Source organism: Gymnodraco acuticeps, unplaced genomic scaffold (assembly GCF_902827175.1).
Source record: "Gymnodraco acuticeps unplaced genomic scaffold, fGymAcu1.1, whole genome shotgun sequence".
NCBI lineage: Eukaryota > Metazoa > Chordata > Actinopteri > Perciformes > Bathydraconidae > Gymnodraco > Gymnodraco acuticeps.
In genome coordinates, this window is record NW_022991255.1 from 233,818 (window position 1) to 247,859 (window position 14,042).

At 42.6% G+C, this 14,042-nt stretch overlaps 1 protein-coding gene across 4 annotated transcripts in view; it reads left to right on the forward strand.

Moving 5' to 3' along the window:
* The window catches only part of zswim8 (zinc finger, SWIM-type containing 8), a 47,599-nt gene extending 34,200 nt beyond the window's left edge, over nt 1-13,399 (forward strand). For all 4 annotated transcript variants that reach the window (XM_034239714.1, XM_034239713.1, XM_034239715.1 and 1 more), the window contains 2 exons: nt 7,169-7,347; nt 12,891-13,399. In XM_034239714.1, coding sequence (XP_034095605.1) covers nt 7,169-7,347; nt 12,891-13,094 — 383 coding nt within the window. In that variant the 3' untranslated portion in view covers nt 13,095-13,399. The remainder of the gene's footprint in view (nt 1-7,168; nt 7,348-12,890) is intronic.
* The last annotated feature ends 643 nt before the right edge of the window (nt 13,400-14,042 follow it).

Sequence of the window (14,042 nt, forward strand, 5' to 3'; positions counted from 1 at the left end):
GTGCTTCACAATGAACATAACATTATAATAAAATATAATATTACACGAATAGATAAAAAGCACACATAAGAATAAATACAAGGCACATAAAGGCTATGGATAGACAGTAAAAGCATACAAATAGGTATGACATAGCTCAGACTGACTGGTAAGCGAGGGAAAAGAGGTGGGCCTTTAGGCAGGACTTAAAAGCTTCAAGAGTGGGCGACAATTTGACATGAGGGGGCAGGTCGTTCCAGAGCCTGGGGGCTACCGATGAGAACGCTCGGTCTCCCCTGGTCTTTTTCTTTGTTTTTGGGACTACAAGCAGCAGCTGATCAGCCGACCTCAAAGCCCTTGAGGGGGTGTACAACTGTAAGATGTCGGAGATGTACTCTGGGGCCAGCCCATTAAAAGATTTAAAAACAAACAATAACATCTTAAAATGGACTCTAAAATGGACAGGAAGCCAGTGGAGGGAAGCCAGAACTGGTGTGATGTGGTCAAACTTGCGGGTTCCTGTAAGCAGCCGCGCCGCAGCGTTTTGTACAAGCTGCAGGCAGGCCAGCCAAATCTTATTTAGGCCGGCATAAAGTGCATTACAATAATCTAAACGAGTTGAAACAAAGGCATGAATTACACGCTCAAAGTTTAAAAAGGATAAAACCGGTTTAATTTTGGACAGGAGCCTCAAGTGATAAAAACTGGATTTAACCACAGAGTTTATCTGTTTATCTAATTTAAAAGCACTGTCGATTTTGACACCCAGATTTGTGACCATGGATTTTGGGAGGGGAACCCAGGTCAATGGAAACATCACCATTTGGTCCAAACACAATTACCTCCGTTTTGCTCTCATTTATATTAAAAGTTTAGCCATCCTGGCCTTTATGTCATTAAGACAGTCAACCAGGGGCATCAGAGAGCTGGTGTTTTTTCTTAGGGGTAGATATAATTGGGAGTCATCCGCATAAAGGTGGTAGGAGACGCCATATTTTCTAAAAATCAGTCCAAGGGGGAGAAGGTATAAGGAAAATAAAATAGGCCCCAAAATAGAACCTTGGGGAACTCCACAGGATAAGGGGGCAGAAGAGGATGTAAAGTCACCAAGCGTAACAGAGAAAGATCTCTTGGACAGATAGGACCTGAACCACTCTAAGGCAGTGCCCCTGATACCCACACAGTGCTCTAGACGATAGATAAGGATGGAGTGGTCAATCGTATCAAAAGCAGCTGTGAGGTCTAAGAGCATAAGGATGGCACAGTCACCAGAGTCTGTAGTGACCAGGAGGTCATTGAATACTCTTAGAAGGGCAGACTCAGTACTGTGAGCGCTTTAAAACCGGATTGAAAAATATCGAAAATATTGTGTGCATGTATAAAAGACTGCAGCTGTAAGAGTAGGGTTTTCTCCAATATTTTTGAAATAAAAGGAAGCTTCGAGATGGGTCTGTAATTTGAGAAGACAGAAGTGTCCAGATTAGTTTTCTTTATCAGGGGTGCCACAACCGCTTGTTTGAAATAAACTGGCACAGAACCGGACTCTAGGCTGCTATTTATAATGTTATGGACATTAGATCCAATAGTGTCCCATACCTCTTTAAAAAGTCGAGGAGGGACTGGGTCTGTGGGACAAGATGAGGGTTTTAATTTAGCAACAATGTCACTGAGAGATGACAACGACACAGGTCCAAACTGCTGGAAGACAGCAGTGCATGTGAAGTCAATGGAAGGGGTCAAAAGAGGGTGGTGAGATACTGGCTCTAATAGTGGAGATCTTGTCTATAAAATAGCAGAGGAATTTTTCACACATCTCAGTTGAAGCATCAATACAAGTGGATAAAGGAGAGTTTAACATAGCATCAATGGTTTTAAAAAGAACACTAGGTTTGTTTAAATTACTAGAAATTATATCAGAAAAGTAACTCATCTTTTCAGCTTTTACAGTGCTCTGATACGTCACTCACGCCTGGCAGCACGAGTGACGTCATTGAGCCAGGGTTCAGATTTAACTTTGGGGCGCATGAGTTTCAGGGGAGCAACAATGTCAAGAGCTCCAGTGCAGGAAGAGAGAAAGGCTGAGGTTAATAGCTCAGTGTCCATGGAGTCAGCGGACATAGTATCAGACTGTGTTAATTTAACAAAGGCAGGGGAGAAACTAGTAGCAGTGGAAGGTTTCATCATACGACCGTGACGGACAGGAACGCATGATTTAAGACTATGACAGGGCAGAATAAAATCAAATAGCACAGGCAGGTGATCCGATAAAGCTGCCTCACACACATTGACATTTGAAATGGGCAGACCATGGGATAAGACTAGGTCTAATGTGTGCCCATGCTCTTGCGTGGGGCCAGAGACATGTTGTATGAAGTCAAAAGCATATAAAACATCAAGAAAGTCTTTAGCTAGTGGTTTAGAGATACAACAGACATGCACATTAAAATCCCCGACAATTAAAACACTGTCATAGTTTGTCACGATACCGGCCAATAGTTCAGAGAACTCCTTTATAAAGTATTTGTTGTACTTGGGCGGTCGGTAGACCACCGCACACAGTACAGGATTAATCCGTCCCAGCTCAAACAGGCTCAGTTCAAAGGAGGAGAATGAGATAGACGGCGTGGGTTTGCAGTATAAACTGCTCCTAAAGACAGTCGCTATACCCAGGGGCGGCGGGTGCTGTAGGCTAGGGAAGGCTAAGCCTTCCCAAATATTTGTGTCACTGCATCCTGGTAAAATACAAATATAATGTATAATGTCTGTGTCTTTGACATTAGCGCTGCTAGCCACCTGTGCCCTGTACTACGAAGCCAGTTCAACAGACCCTGGATATGTTTGAGTTACAAACTAACTAACAACAACAAACTAACAAACGAGATCTCGCTAAGTGGTCCCACGACGCTGGTTATCAACTCGGTAAATCAAGCCAGGTTTTCTCTCACCAGCTGAGAGCGAGTTCATGTGAAAGGGGCGGGGTTAGCTACATTTGACCAATCACAAACAGGGACAAGTGTACTGACAGCGCAGTGTCATACTTCATTAATGAAAAGTAAACTAATATTAGACAAATATGAGCTTTAAACATCCATGACTTAAACATATAATCCAGGAAACAAGCCACAGAGTTACACCTGCAAGGAGAATACAGAACAACTGGTTAAAAAATAACTAAGCCTACCGAGTGTTTGAAAGCGTATAGTTTTATGATATCACTGCCCCGTCTAAGACACGAGTGGATCTGACTTTAATTACATTTGACTCGAGTGTTTCGTCAACATAATGTATTGCTTAAAATAATACTTCTGCTATGTGACACAGTAAGTGTTGCACGGCCAGATAGGGCTGGAGAAGCTGACTCAGATAAGGAAACATATGATATATTATGATATTATATGATCGATGATCTGATTGATGATGTAATATGAATGATAAGTGCGACACGTCGGCGTCTTCTCTGCATACGGCAGTTTAAACTGTATTTCCTTTATTTTATTTTATTTTTATATATGACTTGAGAGATTTAAACTCCGCACACTGAGTTGATCTCTTTTCTATAGACGCCGGAGGCGGGCAGCGTCAGGTAAAAAAAGGTATTTGGCCTTCCCAAACCTGAGCCTCACGCGAGGTATATGGCTATACCTCCTCCACGACCCGTGGTCCGTGGAGAATTAATGAAACTGCAGTCCGGAGGCAATAGCTCTGTAAAAGCAGCAGACTCACCCGCAGACATCCAGGTTTCCGTAATAAAAAGCACATCCACAGCATGTGACGTGAAGAAGTCCTGGATGCAGGGCTCGAAATTAACTTTTTTCCTCAGTGTCCCACAACTGTCCCGAATTCTACTTTGTATTGTCCCGGATATAACCAGCAGTGTCCCAAATTTTAATTTGTATCGTCGCCCCCCCCAATTATGCAGAATACATATAATTTGATACTTTTTTGTCACTTAATCATCACACCATAGACTCTGGTCCACCATGTAAGTTTAAAATACTTATTCTTTTAAACATATGAATATTAGTCTGATCTGTTGCCTCTCCTAGAGTAGAAGGGAGGAGAGTTGTTTTAAGACATGTTTTTCTATTGTTTTTCAATATCCAGACTAATTTATCATTGTCATGTCAACATTGAAGAATTCTGATTTGTATTTTTCAATTCAATATGGCTGTATGGTCTCTGTGTTTTATGATCGGAACCCTCCATCTGGCAATAAAAGTGGTATGAATGATAATAAAAAAACAGAAGTTCCATAATACAGTTTAATAAATGTATCTGTTTTCAGTTCTAATTACAAGTTATCCTCACAAGTCAGTAGTACTATAGGAATATAAATGTATCTTCATTCATGAATGTCAATCATCTTGCTCTCACTCATTCACCCTCCCCCCCCCCCCCCCCCCCCCCCCCAGGCACACAAAAACAACTGGAACATTACTCTCTCTTAACATGACAAACTAAAATTACCTTGCGACCCCCTTTCTAATCGTCACCCAATCTGACTGACGTTCTTGACCAAAAAAAACTAAAACACTAAAAAAAGATGAAAAGCTAAATGATTAGCTAAATGCCTTATGTTTTTGCAGCTAAAGATTCTAGCCTGGTCACTGACTGGCTGACAAAGAAAATACAAAAATGATCGGCTACACCTCTTATTCTGATCAACTGTATTTCACATCATTTTCACAAACTTCAAAAGAACATGACACCGCATTTTAGGACATTTGTATGCATTGTAAGGCACACTTCAGTTGCTAGCGTTAGTTAGTGCTAGCTAACATTGACACTTAAGACAACTAACTTACCACAGTGGAAGACGATGCATCATGACCAGGACTTGGGATGTTTTCGTTTCGGGAGTCGGCAGAATTGGGGCTTGCATCAGGGGCTGTTTATTCAACCACCTCAGCATTTCTTTCTACTTTTTTTAACTGTCGTGACCGTTGCATTGGCGCGAGTCTAGCAGCAGTCAGCAGCAGAGTGGATGACGTAGAATGCATTCTATGATTTGACAGCCCAATGACTTTGCAAATAACACCCATTTTGAAGTTTACTTTTAATTTTTTTTTCACTGTCCCGAAATAGTCCCAGACAAAATAGATGTGTGTCTCAGTAGGAATTTTTATGGTCCTCGGGACATCGTTAATTGCGAGCCCTGCCTGGATGATGAAAGTTTTGTTTGCGATCGATCTCGCATTTATCAGCGAGCCTTTAGTTGGAACCGGGGCAACAGTCGCGTGAGTTTCAAGACCCAGCGACCGAAGGTTGCGGTGGTTCACTCCATCAGGGGGGGAGAGGCGAGACCACTGGGGGCGCAGGATATGCAGATCTTGAGTCGGGTCAGCGACAGGTACCAGCCAGGTGCCGACCATGGCAAGGGGGCGTCGGGAGGCCAGGCGGCGAAAACAAGGTCCATATTCCGGGGGACAAGGGTGCTGAGCCAGCTCAGGAGACCACGCTAGCCACTCTTTCACCCTAACCAGCCGGCCACTGCGTGTGCCTCGGCGTCTGCGTCTTCGGGGTAACGAGGGCCCGGCCCGCAGTAGGTGTGCAGGTACATCCGATAGAAGGGGGGGGGGGGGGGGGGGGGGGGTGTCCACCCTGGCCAAACTTCGCAAAAAAGTCCACATTTTCCTTGATCTTAAGCATCTCGTGTCGGTTGTATACTAACAGAGAGTCAATGGTCCTTGTCACTGAGCAAAACAGACACAGAACAAACACTAGTACTAAAACAGAGATGCTTGGACGGCCTGCCAAACAACCCGGCGCCATCTTGGAATCTCGGCGCCGACGGAGATGGTGTGGTTAGAGACATGGTGAAAGTAAATCCAAACAAAAGATAGTTTTCAGTGTACTGCCTTGAGCTCACCTTGTTTTCTTTCCTATGGCCACCACTCACACTAGGCTCTTCATCTCCGCTAGAATTTTGTCAAGGACCCAGTCTTTTGTTTTATATTTACCCATCACTGTTCGTCACCGCATCACTTAACTCTACTGTCTTAAATGTACAAGGTAATAACTGCGCTACCTACTGCCACCCACTGGCATAGGAGAGTTATTGAATACTGCCCTGACAGTGCAGGCACAGACGCTCAACAATGCTGCTGCACAGTGGTTGAAAATCACTGCATTATTGGACACAAATGGCGTGTTTCCACTGCAGCGGGTAGCTCGCTTTAAGCGTGCCAAGCCGTGCGGGGCCCGTTTTTGGTTGCGTTTCCACTTGGCCTAGTACCGGCTAGCGGATCCTAATTCACAGTTTTTCTGGCCCCATAAAATCGTGGTTCTAGGGCCAGGAACAACCAGGCTGAGTCGGGCTGAGTATGCTAAACTAGAGAGAGAATTGCTGGCAAGGGGGCTACAACTACAACAAGATGAACATATTTGACCGTGATTTAATTGTAATACACGTTTCAAAATGATGCCGAAGTAACAACATACTGATACAGGTTAGTAAAAACCATGAATTAATGCTTTGACAAGTCTGCAGACAGAAAAAAAAAAAAAAAAGGCGAAAAACCCTTTTAAAATGCTTGTTTTCTGAATGGAGCTTGGTTAAGCTAACGTTATATATGCTCCGACCGTCCACACTCACAACAACGGCCTATACAGACATAAATAAAGCAGCGACTGTATTCGCCATGACACAGGCAGTCTGTGGTTTGTACTTGTTTAACTTTTGTCTAGTTTCTGAACAGATATGAAGAGCTGTGAGCTCTGAGTGCTAAGAGCTAATGGCTGTGTTGTTTTTCTGGAGCGCTCATTGAAGATGACGTCACGGCTCCGCCTACACTGCGTTACTATAGTAACTGCCCCAGTTCCTAAACTGTAATGGAAGCGCAGCATTAAAGTGAGCCGGGCCTAATGAGGCCTAACCAAACCGAGCGAGGCCTGCAGTGGAAACGCGCCATAAGGGAGGGACAGGTTGATGGGGAATGTTTTGTGTTAGTTGTCCGCTCGGTAGCACACACAAGTAAGACTATTGGAACATCTCCGTCTGCCTCGCAGACAAACTACGAACTGCTGCAGTATGAAGTTAAGAAGAGCTGTAATGCCTACCAGTCACAATAAACCAATGTTTACACACCACTGTAGACGGGACACAGTGCTGTGCCCATACACACATTGTTAAAACAGTATCACTTTAATGCTTCTCTGTCTGTCTTCTGTCTTCCTGTCGTCCTGTCAGGAGTCAACTATGTGTACCAGTTCTGTGTGGGAGCAGCAAAAGGAGTCCTCAGTCCGTTCGTCCTGCAGGAAATCATCATGGAGGCTCTGCAGAGACTCAACCCCGCCCACATCCACGCACACCTCCGAACACCCGCCTTCCACCAGCTGGTGCAGCGCTGCCAACAGGCCTACCTGCAGGTACACGCATCAGCAAACATTGAAAAAACAATACACCAAATGTTTTTATCCTAATCAAATATTCTGTTTCAGCATCTCACTTAAAAAGATGTCTAGAAAACAACAAACCCATGTAATCTGAGGAATCATTTTGAAGATTTAATTTCTGCCTTAAAAATTCTGACATTCAAACTTAAATTGAAAATGCCTCAATAGAGGCTTTGAATTCAAAATAAAATAATTAATGATGTCAATTTAAAAAAATGAATTGTGTTTATCACAATAATATTCTGTGAGTAATCCCGTCAGCCAGCGGGGGCCACCAGGGGCCCCACAGAAACCTGCACCTGTGTGCCTTTGAGATTGGCCTGTATGCTCTTGGCCTCCACAACTTTGTTTCACCAAACTGGCTGTCCAGAACCTACTCCTCCCATGTGTCCTGGATTACTGGTGTGTGTGACAGAAGACATCAAGAGACACACTTTCATTGTATTTCATGTATTCACAAGTTGAATCAGTTCACACGTTTGAGAATTGTGTTTATCACAATAATATTCTGTGAGTAATAATGAATAATCACAAGTTTAAAGTACTAGTATTAACTTCTAATTTAGGGGAACATATCCCACAATTTCCCGACACAATGCTTAAGCATGGACAGCACTGCTGTCACAGAGGGCTGCTGTGATTCCTCTCTGTATAATGTGAGCTACACCTGTGCTCTTGGTACTTGTTGCAGAGCCATCGTCAGGGTTCGTACGGTCATTGAAAACCTGGAAAAGTCATGGAAATTCAAAATGCAAATTCCAGGCCCTGGAAAAGTTATGGAAAACAATATTTTTCCCAAAGTATTGGAAATGTAACTAAAGTTGCGTCAAATATAATTTACTTTTTATCTAATCGCCGAAATAATCTGCGGTCGCGAGCTGTTATGTGCCATCATGACGCGCATGGTGTTATTTTTTAATATATGAAGCGCGAGCTGTGTGCTCGAGTCTTCCTGCCTGTCGGCTGAACTCTGCTGCTCCGGGATGAGGGTCAGCTACATTATCTATCTGTTCGTTAACTGTGCGGAGTCACTGTGGCACAGACTGAGCCGCTGGTGTTCAGAGCAGAGCGGCAGAGCGTGATGTGAACTGAAACGTTTTTCTGTCGCAATATTATTTTTTCTGTCGCAATATTATTTAAGCAATCGTTGAGCTAGCTAGCTAGCATACATTGTCACTATCTGCTAACGTTAGCTTTAGCCTTCGTATTCTAATAGTTTTTTTCATAGGCTATAAACAGAGGTGGTATAAGTATAGATATTGTGCTAGAGTAAAAGTAGAAGTACTCAGATCTTGTACTTTAGTAAAAGTACTCAGATCTTGTACTTAATAAATGTAGAAGTACTCAGATCTTGTATTTGAGTCAAAGTAGAAGTACCAGAGTGTAGGAATACTCTGTTTCAGTAAAAGTCCTGCATTCAAAATGTTCCTCAAGTAAAAGTATAAAAGTATTCTCATCAAAATATAGTGAAAGTAGCGACAGTAAAAGTAGTTGTTGTGCAGATTGGTCCATTTCAGAATAATATATATGATATGTTTTATAATGATTGATCATGAAAGTGTTCTCAAAGCTGGTAAAGGTGCAGCTAGTTTGAATGACTTTGTATACTGCAGGGTAGCTGGTGGATTTACTCCAGGTGGAACTAAAGTCTGATTCAACACTTGATTATATTTCACATTCATCCATATCTGTGAAGTAACTAAAGGGATTAAATACATGTAGGGGAGTAAAAGTACACCATGTACCTCTGAACTGTAGTGGAGTAGAAGTAGGCTACACCTTTTACCTCTGAATTGTCGAGGAGTAAAAGTACAAAGTAGCAAAACATTGAAATACTTAAATAAAGTACAAGTATCTCAAAATTGTACCCACTTATACACTGAACAAAAATATAAATGCAACACTTTTGTTTTTGTTCCCATTTTTCATGAGATGAACTCAAAGATCTAACACATTTTCTATATACACAAAATAACCATTTCTCTCAAATATTGTTCACAAATCTGAAAAAATCTGTAATAGTGAGCACTTCTCCTTTGCCGAGATAATCCATCCCACCTCACAGGTGTGGCATATCAAGATGCTGATTAGACAGCATGATTATTGCACAGGTGTGCCTCACGGTACGTCCACACAGCAGCTTTTCAAAAATCTTGAAAATCTTGGAGCTGGGCGTGTCTGAAAGCTTGGGGATTTCGCGACCAACAACCAATCACATGAATCTCCCGCCCCCGACATACAAAGCAAAAAACCCCGGTTCTTCTCCACTATTTCTTTTAACATTTTGAACATTTATGAGATGAATGTCTATGGTGCTATTTTATGCTACATTCCATGCTGGCTAATGATACTGTCTATGCTTGCTAGCAACGAAGTAAACTAGCAACGAAGTAAACTGGATATAAACTCCCCAAACAAGCGAAAACCTACCAGTTTCACCCACTGCCTCTGCCACCTCCCTCCATGCCTGGTTCCTCCGGTTTGTATCCCGGTAAGTAAATAGGGACTGGTCATAAAGAACCGGGTGATTTGCTACCGCAATAACTAACTTCTCCTCCATTTTTGTTAGGAATATAGAATGAACTGCGGTCTGGCTCTCCCAGCTTGCACGCGGTTTGATTGGCTAGCGCTTGAACTGTCAGATTTGCATAAACGGGATTTGATTGGCTGACGCTTCCAGCTCAGCTTCAAAAGTTGAACATTGCTCAACTTTGAAATCCTGAAAATCCTGGAAATCTTCACCTCGCCCCCCCACAATACAGTTCGGCGACAAGCGAGGGAAAGTGACGTCATCCCCATTCAAAGTCAATAATGGGCTGGAAGCGGTGGACAAATCGCAAAAAGCTGCTGTGTGTACGGGCCGTTAGGCTGGCCACAATAAAAGGCCACTCTGAAACGTGCATTTTTGCTTTATTGGGGGGTTCTGGAGGGGTCCGAAAACCAGTCAGTATCTGGAACATTCGTTCGTTGGCTAACTATTCGAGTTTCAAATTCATTATTCGGATATTCGTTTTTTTTTGTTTTTTTCAAAAAAATAATTTGTTTTGCCTAAATGTCATCAATAAAGGCGAATTGCCATATTCTTATACTATATTTATACTTTTGAATTGCACTGTTAAAATGCGGAAATATATACAATCTCAGCCTGTGCTCCTGACATCGCGTTCACTCACAGTCACGAACGCAAACGGCACGCTTCACCTCGCTTCACCTCGTTTCACACACCTGAACACAAAATGCCGAAGACTTCAGCTGTGTGGGACCATTTTAAATTGGACGACGGTAAGAAGAAGGCAGTGTGCCAAATATGCGACAAGAAACTGGCCGGTGGCACAACAACTCTGAAAAGTCACCTGGATGCTGTAAGTACTAGCCTAGCTTAGCTTAGCTGTTGTCAAGTTGCCATGATGAAGCTGCTTTATCCGCCGTTTAAACAGTAACTTACTTTGCTTGGAAAATAGTTGCAAGCAAGCAACCGAATTGTTTTTTGTATTAGTTTTTCAATTTGATCCGAATAGTGAAAATAATAGGAGCAGTGTGGGAACATCTGGGGCTAAGGCAATTATTGGCATACAGTTCGTTCATTTATTTTTCGTTCTTCATTTATTTAAATACTGTTTACTGTATCGGTAACAAGTGTTACACTGTTAGGCCTACTGTTACGGCTATGTTATTAAAAGTATTGTTGTTATAACAGAAATATGTGTTTTGTATCTTCAGGTTGTAAAACGTTATAGACGGAATTTGGAACCAGATTTGGTCCCCGGGCGCTGCACTGGGTTAAATGCAGAGGACACATTTAGTTTGAATGTATGCGAGTACTGAGACAATAAATAAATATACATCGTAATAGTATGCTCTTTCTGCGCTTCTGCTTAACAGCGTGTTGTCAGGTGTCTCGGAGCGTGTTATGAAAAAAAAAAAAATTATTTAAATAATAATAATAATCTCTCCGCACCGAATATTCGCTGCTGATTACTACCGAATATCCGGAGCCCGAAAAATGGTATTCGGGACAGCCCTAATAATCATGCTGTCTAATCAGCATCTTGATATGCCACACCTGTGAGGTGGGATGGATTATCTCGGCAAAGGAGAAGTGCTCACTATCACAGATTTTTTCAGATTTGTGAACAATATTTGAGAGAAATGGTTATTTTGTGTATATAGAAAATGTTTTAGATCTTTGAGTTCATCTCATGAAAAATGGGAGCAAAAACAAAAGTGTTGCGTTTATATTTTTGTTCAGTGTAGTACTTGTTGAGTTTATGAACTGAGTTACTTTACACCAGTGGCTATACAGATAGAAAGACTAAGCCTTGCACAGAGGCATGTAAATACATTTTCAAAATGCTCAACAGTGCTGCCAAAATTATAAACTGACTGCACAATTAAAATAAATGCTTTTATATATTTTGGATATATCGGATCCTTGTCACCTTTTTCATACCTGATGAGTTTGCATCCCTGACTACAGTTGCTTTAGCGTGTAGAAGCTAGTAAGCCTACTATTTGATTTGTTTTAGATAGGCACAACATGTTTCATATGCAGACCTTATTTTCCTGTTCCATGTTAAAATAAACCATTTTCAGTGGTCATTTTTTTTTGGTCATGGAAAATTAGATCAAGGTAATTGAGAAGTGGTGAAAAAGTGTATGAACCCCTGCATCATATTGCGAGCAGAAGGCGTCTAGCACATGCTTCAGTATTGCGCCTCTGTTACAGCGTGTAGTGATGCTTCTAATGTCCAGTGGTCTCTAGTCAGTGCTTTCACTTTCTTTGCCTTTTCACTGCGGTAATGCATTAAGGTTTCCAGATAAATCGCAAAGTTAACGCGTTGACATTGTCAGCCCTAAAAACAAAAACTGTTAGGACAGCCCTAGATCTATTAGCAGTGACTGAGGGATCCTCCCTGTAACTCATATTCAACTGGAGTATTAACTTCATGATGGTGGTCCCCTATTATGCTCTTTTCCAACAGTATATCACAGGTCTCAGATATATACAGAACATGTCTCTGATTGGCTGAAACACCAAACAGATCATTGCAGCATCCCATAAACCCCTCTGTTTCAGCCCTGTTTCAAAAGGGCTGATTCTGTGTTTGTAGTTTGAAATGCTAATGAGCTGCCATTCCCCCTCTGTGCACACAATGCTGCTTATGTTGGTTGGTGAGTGGCTGATGGTTGCATAACCCAGAAAAACAAAATCTGATGAGTGTCAGTGTCAGTTCATTCAGACAGGTTTTAATATAGGTGGATCATCTTTTTTCCTCAAACGTTCTGAGTCTCTTTCCACAGAGGGGACACATTAACGTATAAAAGACATGAAAAAGTAAATGTTGCATACATGTCATCATTTAAAGTTTGTAACACTGATTGTAGATAATATGTGGATTTAAGAAGACGAGATGCTGGTCAGGGCTGTGTCCCGCCTCGATGCTGTGTCCAGTTCTCTTTATACATGTATGCTCTCATTAGAACGAATGAGAACCTGTCCCTGCCTCTCTCTGCAGTACATCCACCACCGGCTCATCCACCTGACGCCTGCAGACTACGATGACTTTGTGAACATCATCCGCAGCGCTCGTAGTGCGTTCTGCCTGACGCCTGTAGGCATGATGCAGTTCAACGATGTGCTGCAGAACCTGAAGAGAGGCAAGCAGACCAAGGAGCTGTGGCAACGCATCTCCCTGGAGATGGCCACCTTCTCCCCCTGAGAGAGGGTCCTGGGCCCCCTCAGCCTCCAGCACAGCTACTGCCACTGCACCGAGCGCGCTCCCCGCTCTGTGGTTCCTTCTCTCTGGACGTGGACTCAGACTGGCTCTGCACACAGGCAGTACAATCAGCTCCCGCGCCCCACCCTCAGACACTTCCTTTTTTATGTGTGCTCGGAGCTCAGAGGAGGTGTCGACTCACCCTCCTGCTCTCCTCTGCTCCTGACTGACTCCTCACCCCCGTTTCATCATGGTTCATGTTTGTGTAACTGTGGAATTAAAGTGTACTCCTTCCTTTCTTCATCTTACTCGACTCTTCCATTTCCCCTTAACTGAAGACATTGACGGAGGCCTCTCACCCTCCTCTCTTTGGAGTGTCCTGTAGGGAGGCTCATTTTTATGCTGCAACATTCCTGTCCACAGTGGTTGGTGCTGTGGCCTCAACACATACAGCTCCTCACTATGGATCTGCATCTCTGCAGTGTGGGCGAAAAGAAGGATTTGCAAGAAAAAGTTTAATATGAGAAATTATATTGTGAGTTTGGGTGAGGATTTTTCTGTATTTAGTTTAATCTTTTTGATACTTTATATAGAATATGACATGTATTCAGAGAGGAACAGGAAGAGAATGACAGAATGTTAAGGTGCTGTTTTTGTTGTGTTGAATCCATATTTAAATTTCAGCCCGTCTGAGGAGTGACGAGAACCAGCTCCAGACCTCAACCAGAGGCTGCCTCACATCTGAGGGCCAAGCAGGGCCCACAACATCCAGCATGTCTCTTGTCAGGAGGGCTGGGTATCACTTTTAATCTCCTTAAGGCTAATGACTCATTTGACTTTTACAATACCTTTTTGCTTAATATAAATCTGATTTCTCATAAGAATTTCTTGGCATTTAACAGAATAAGCCACATTTGTTAAATTCACTCACTGACTTAACACAACAACTGC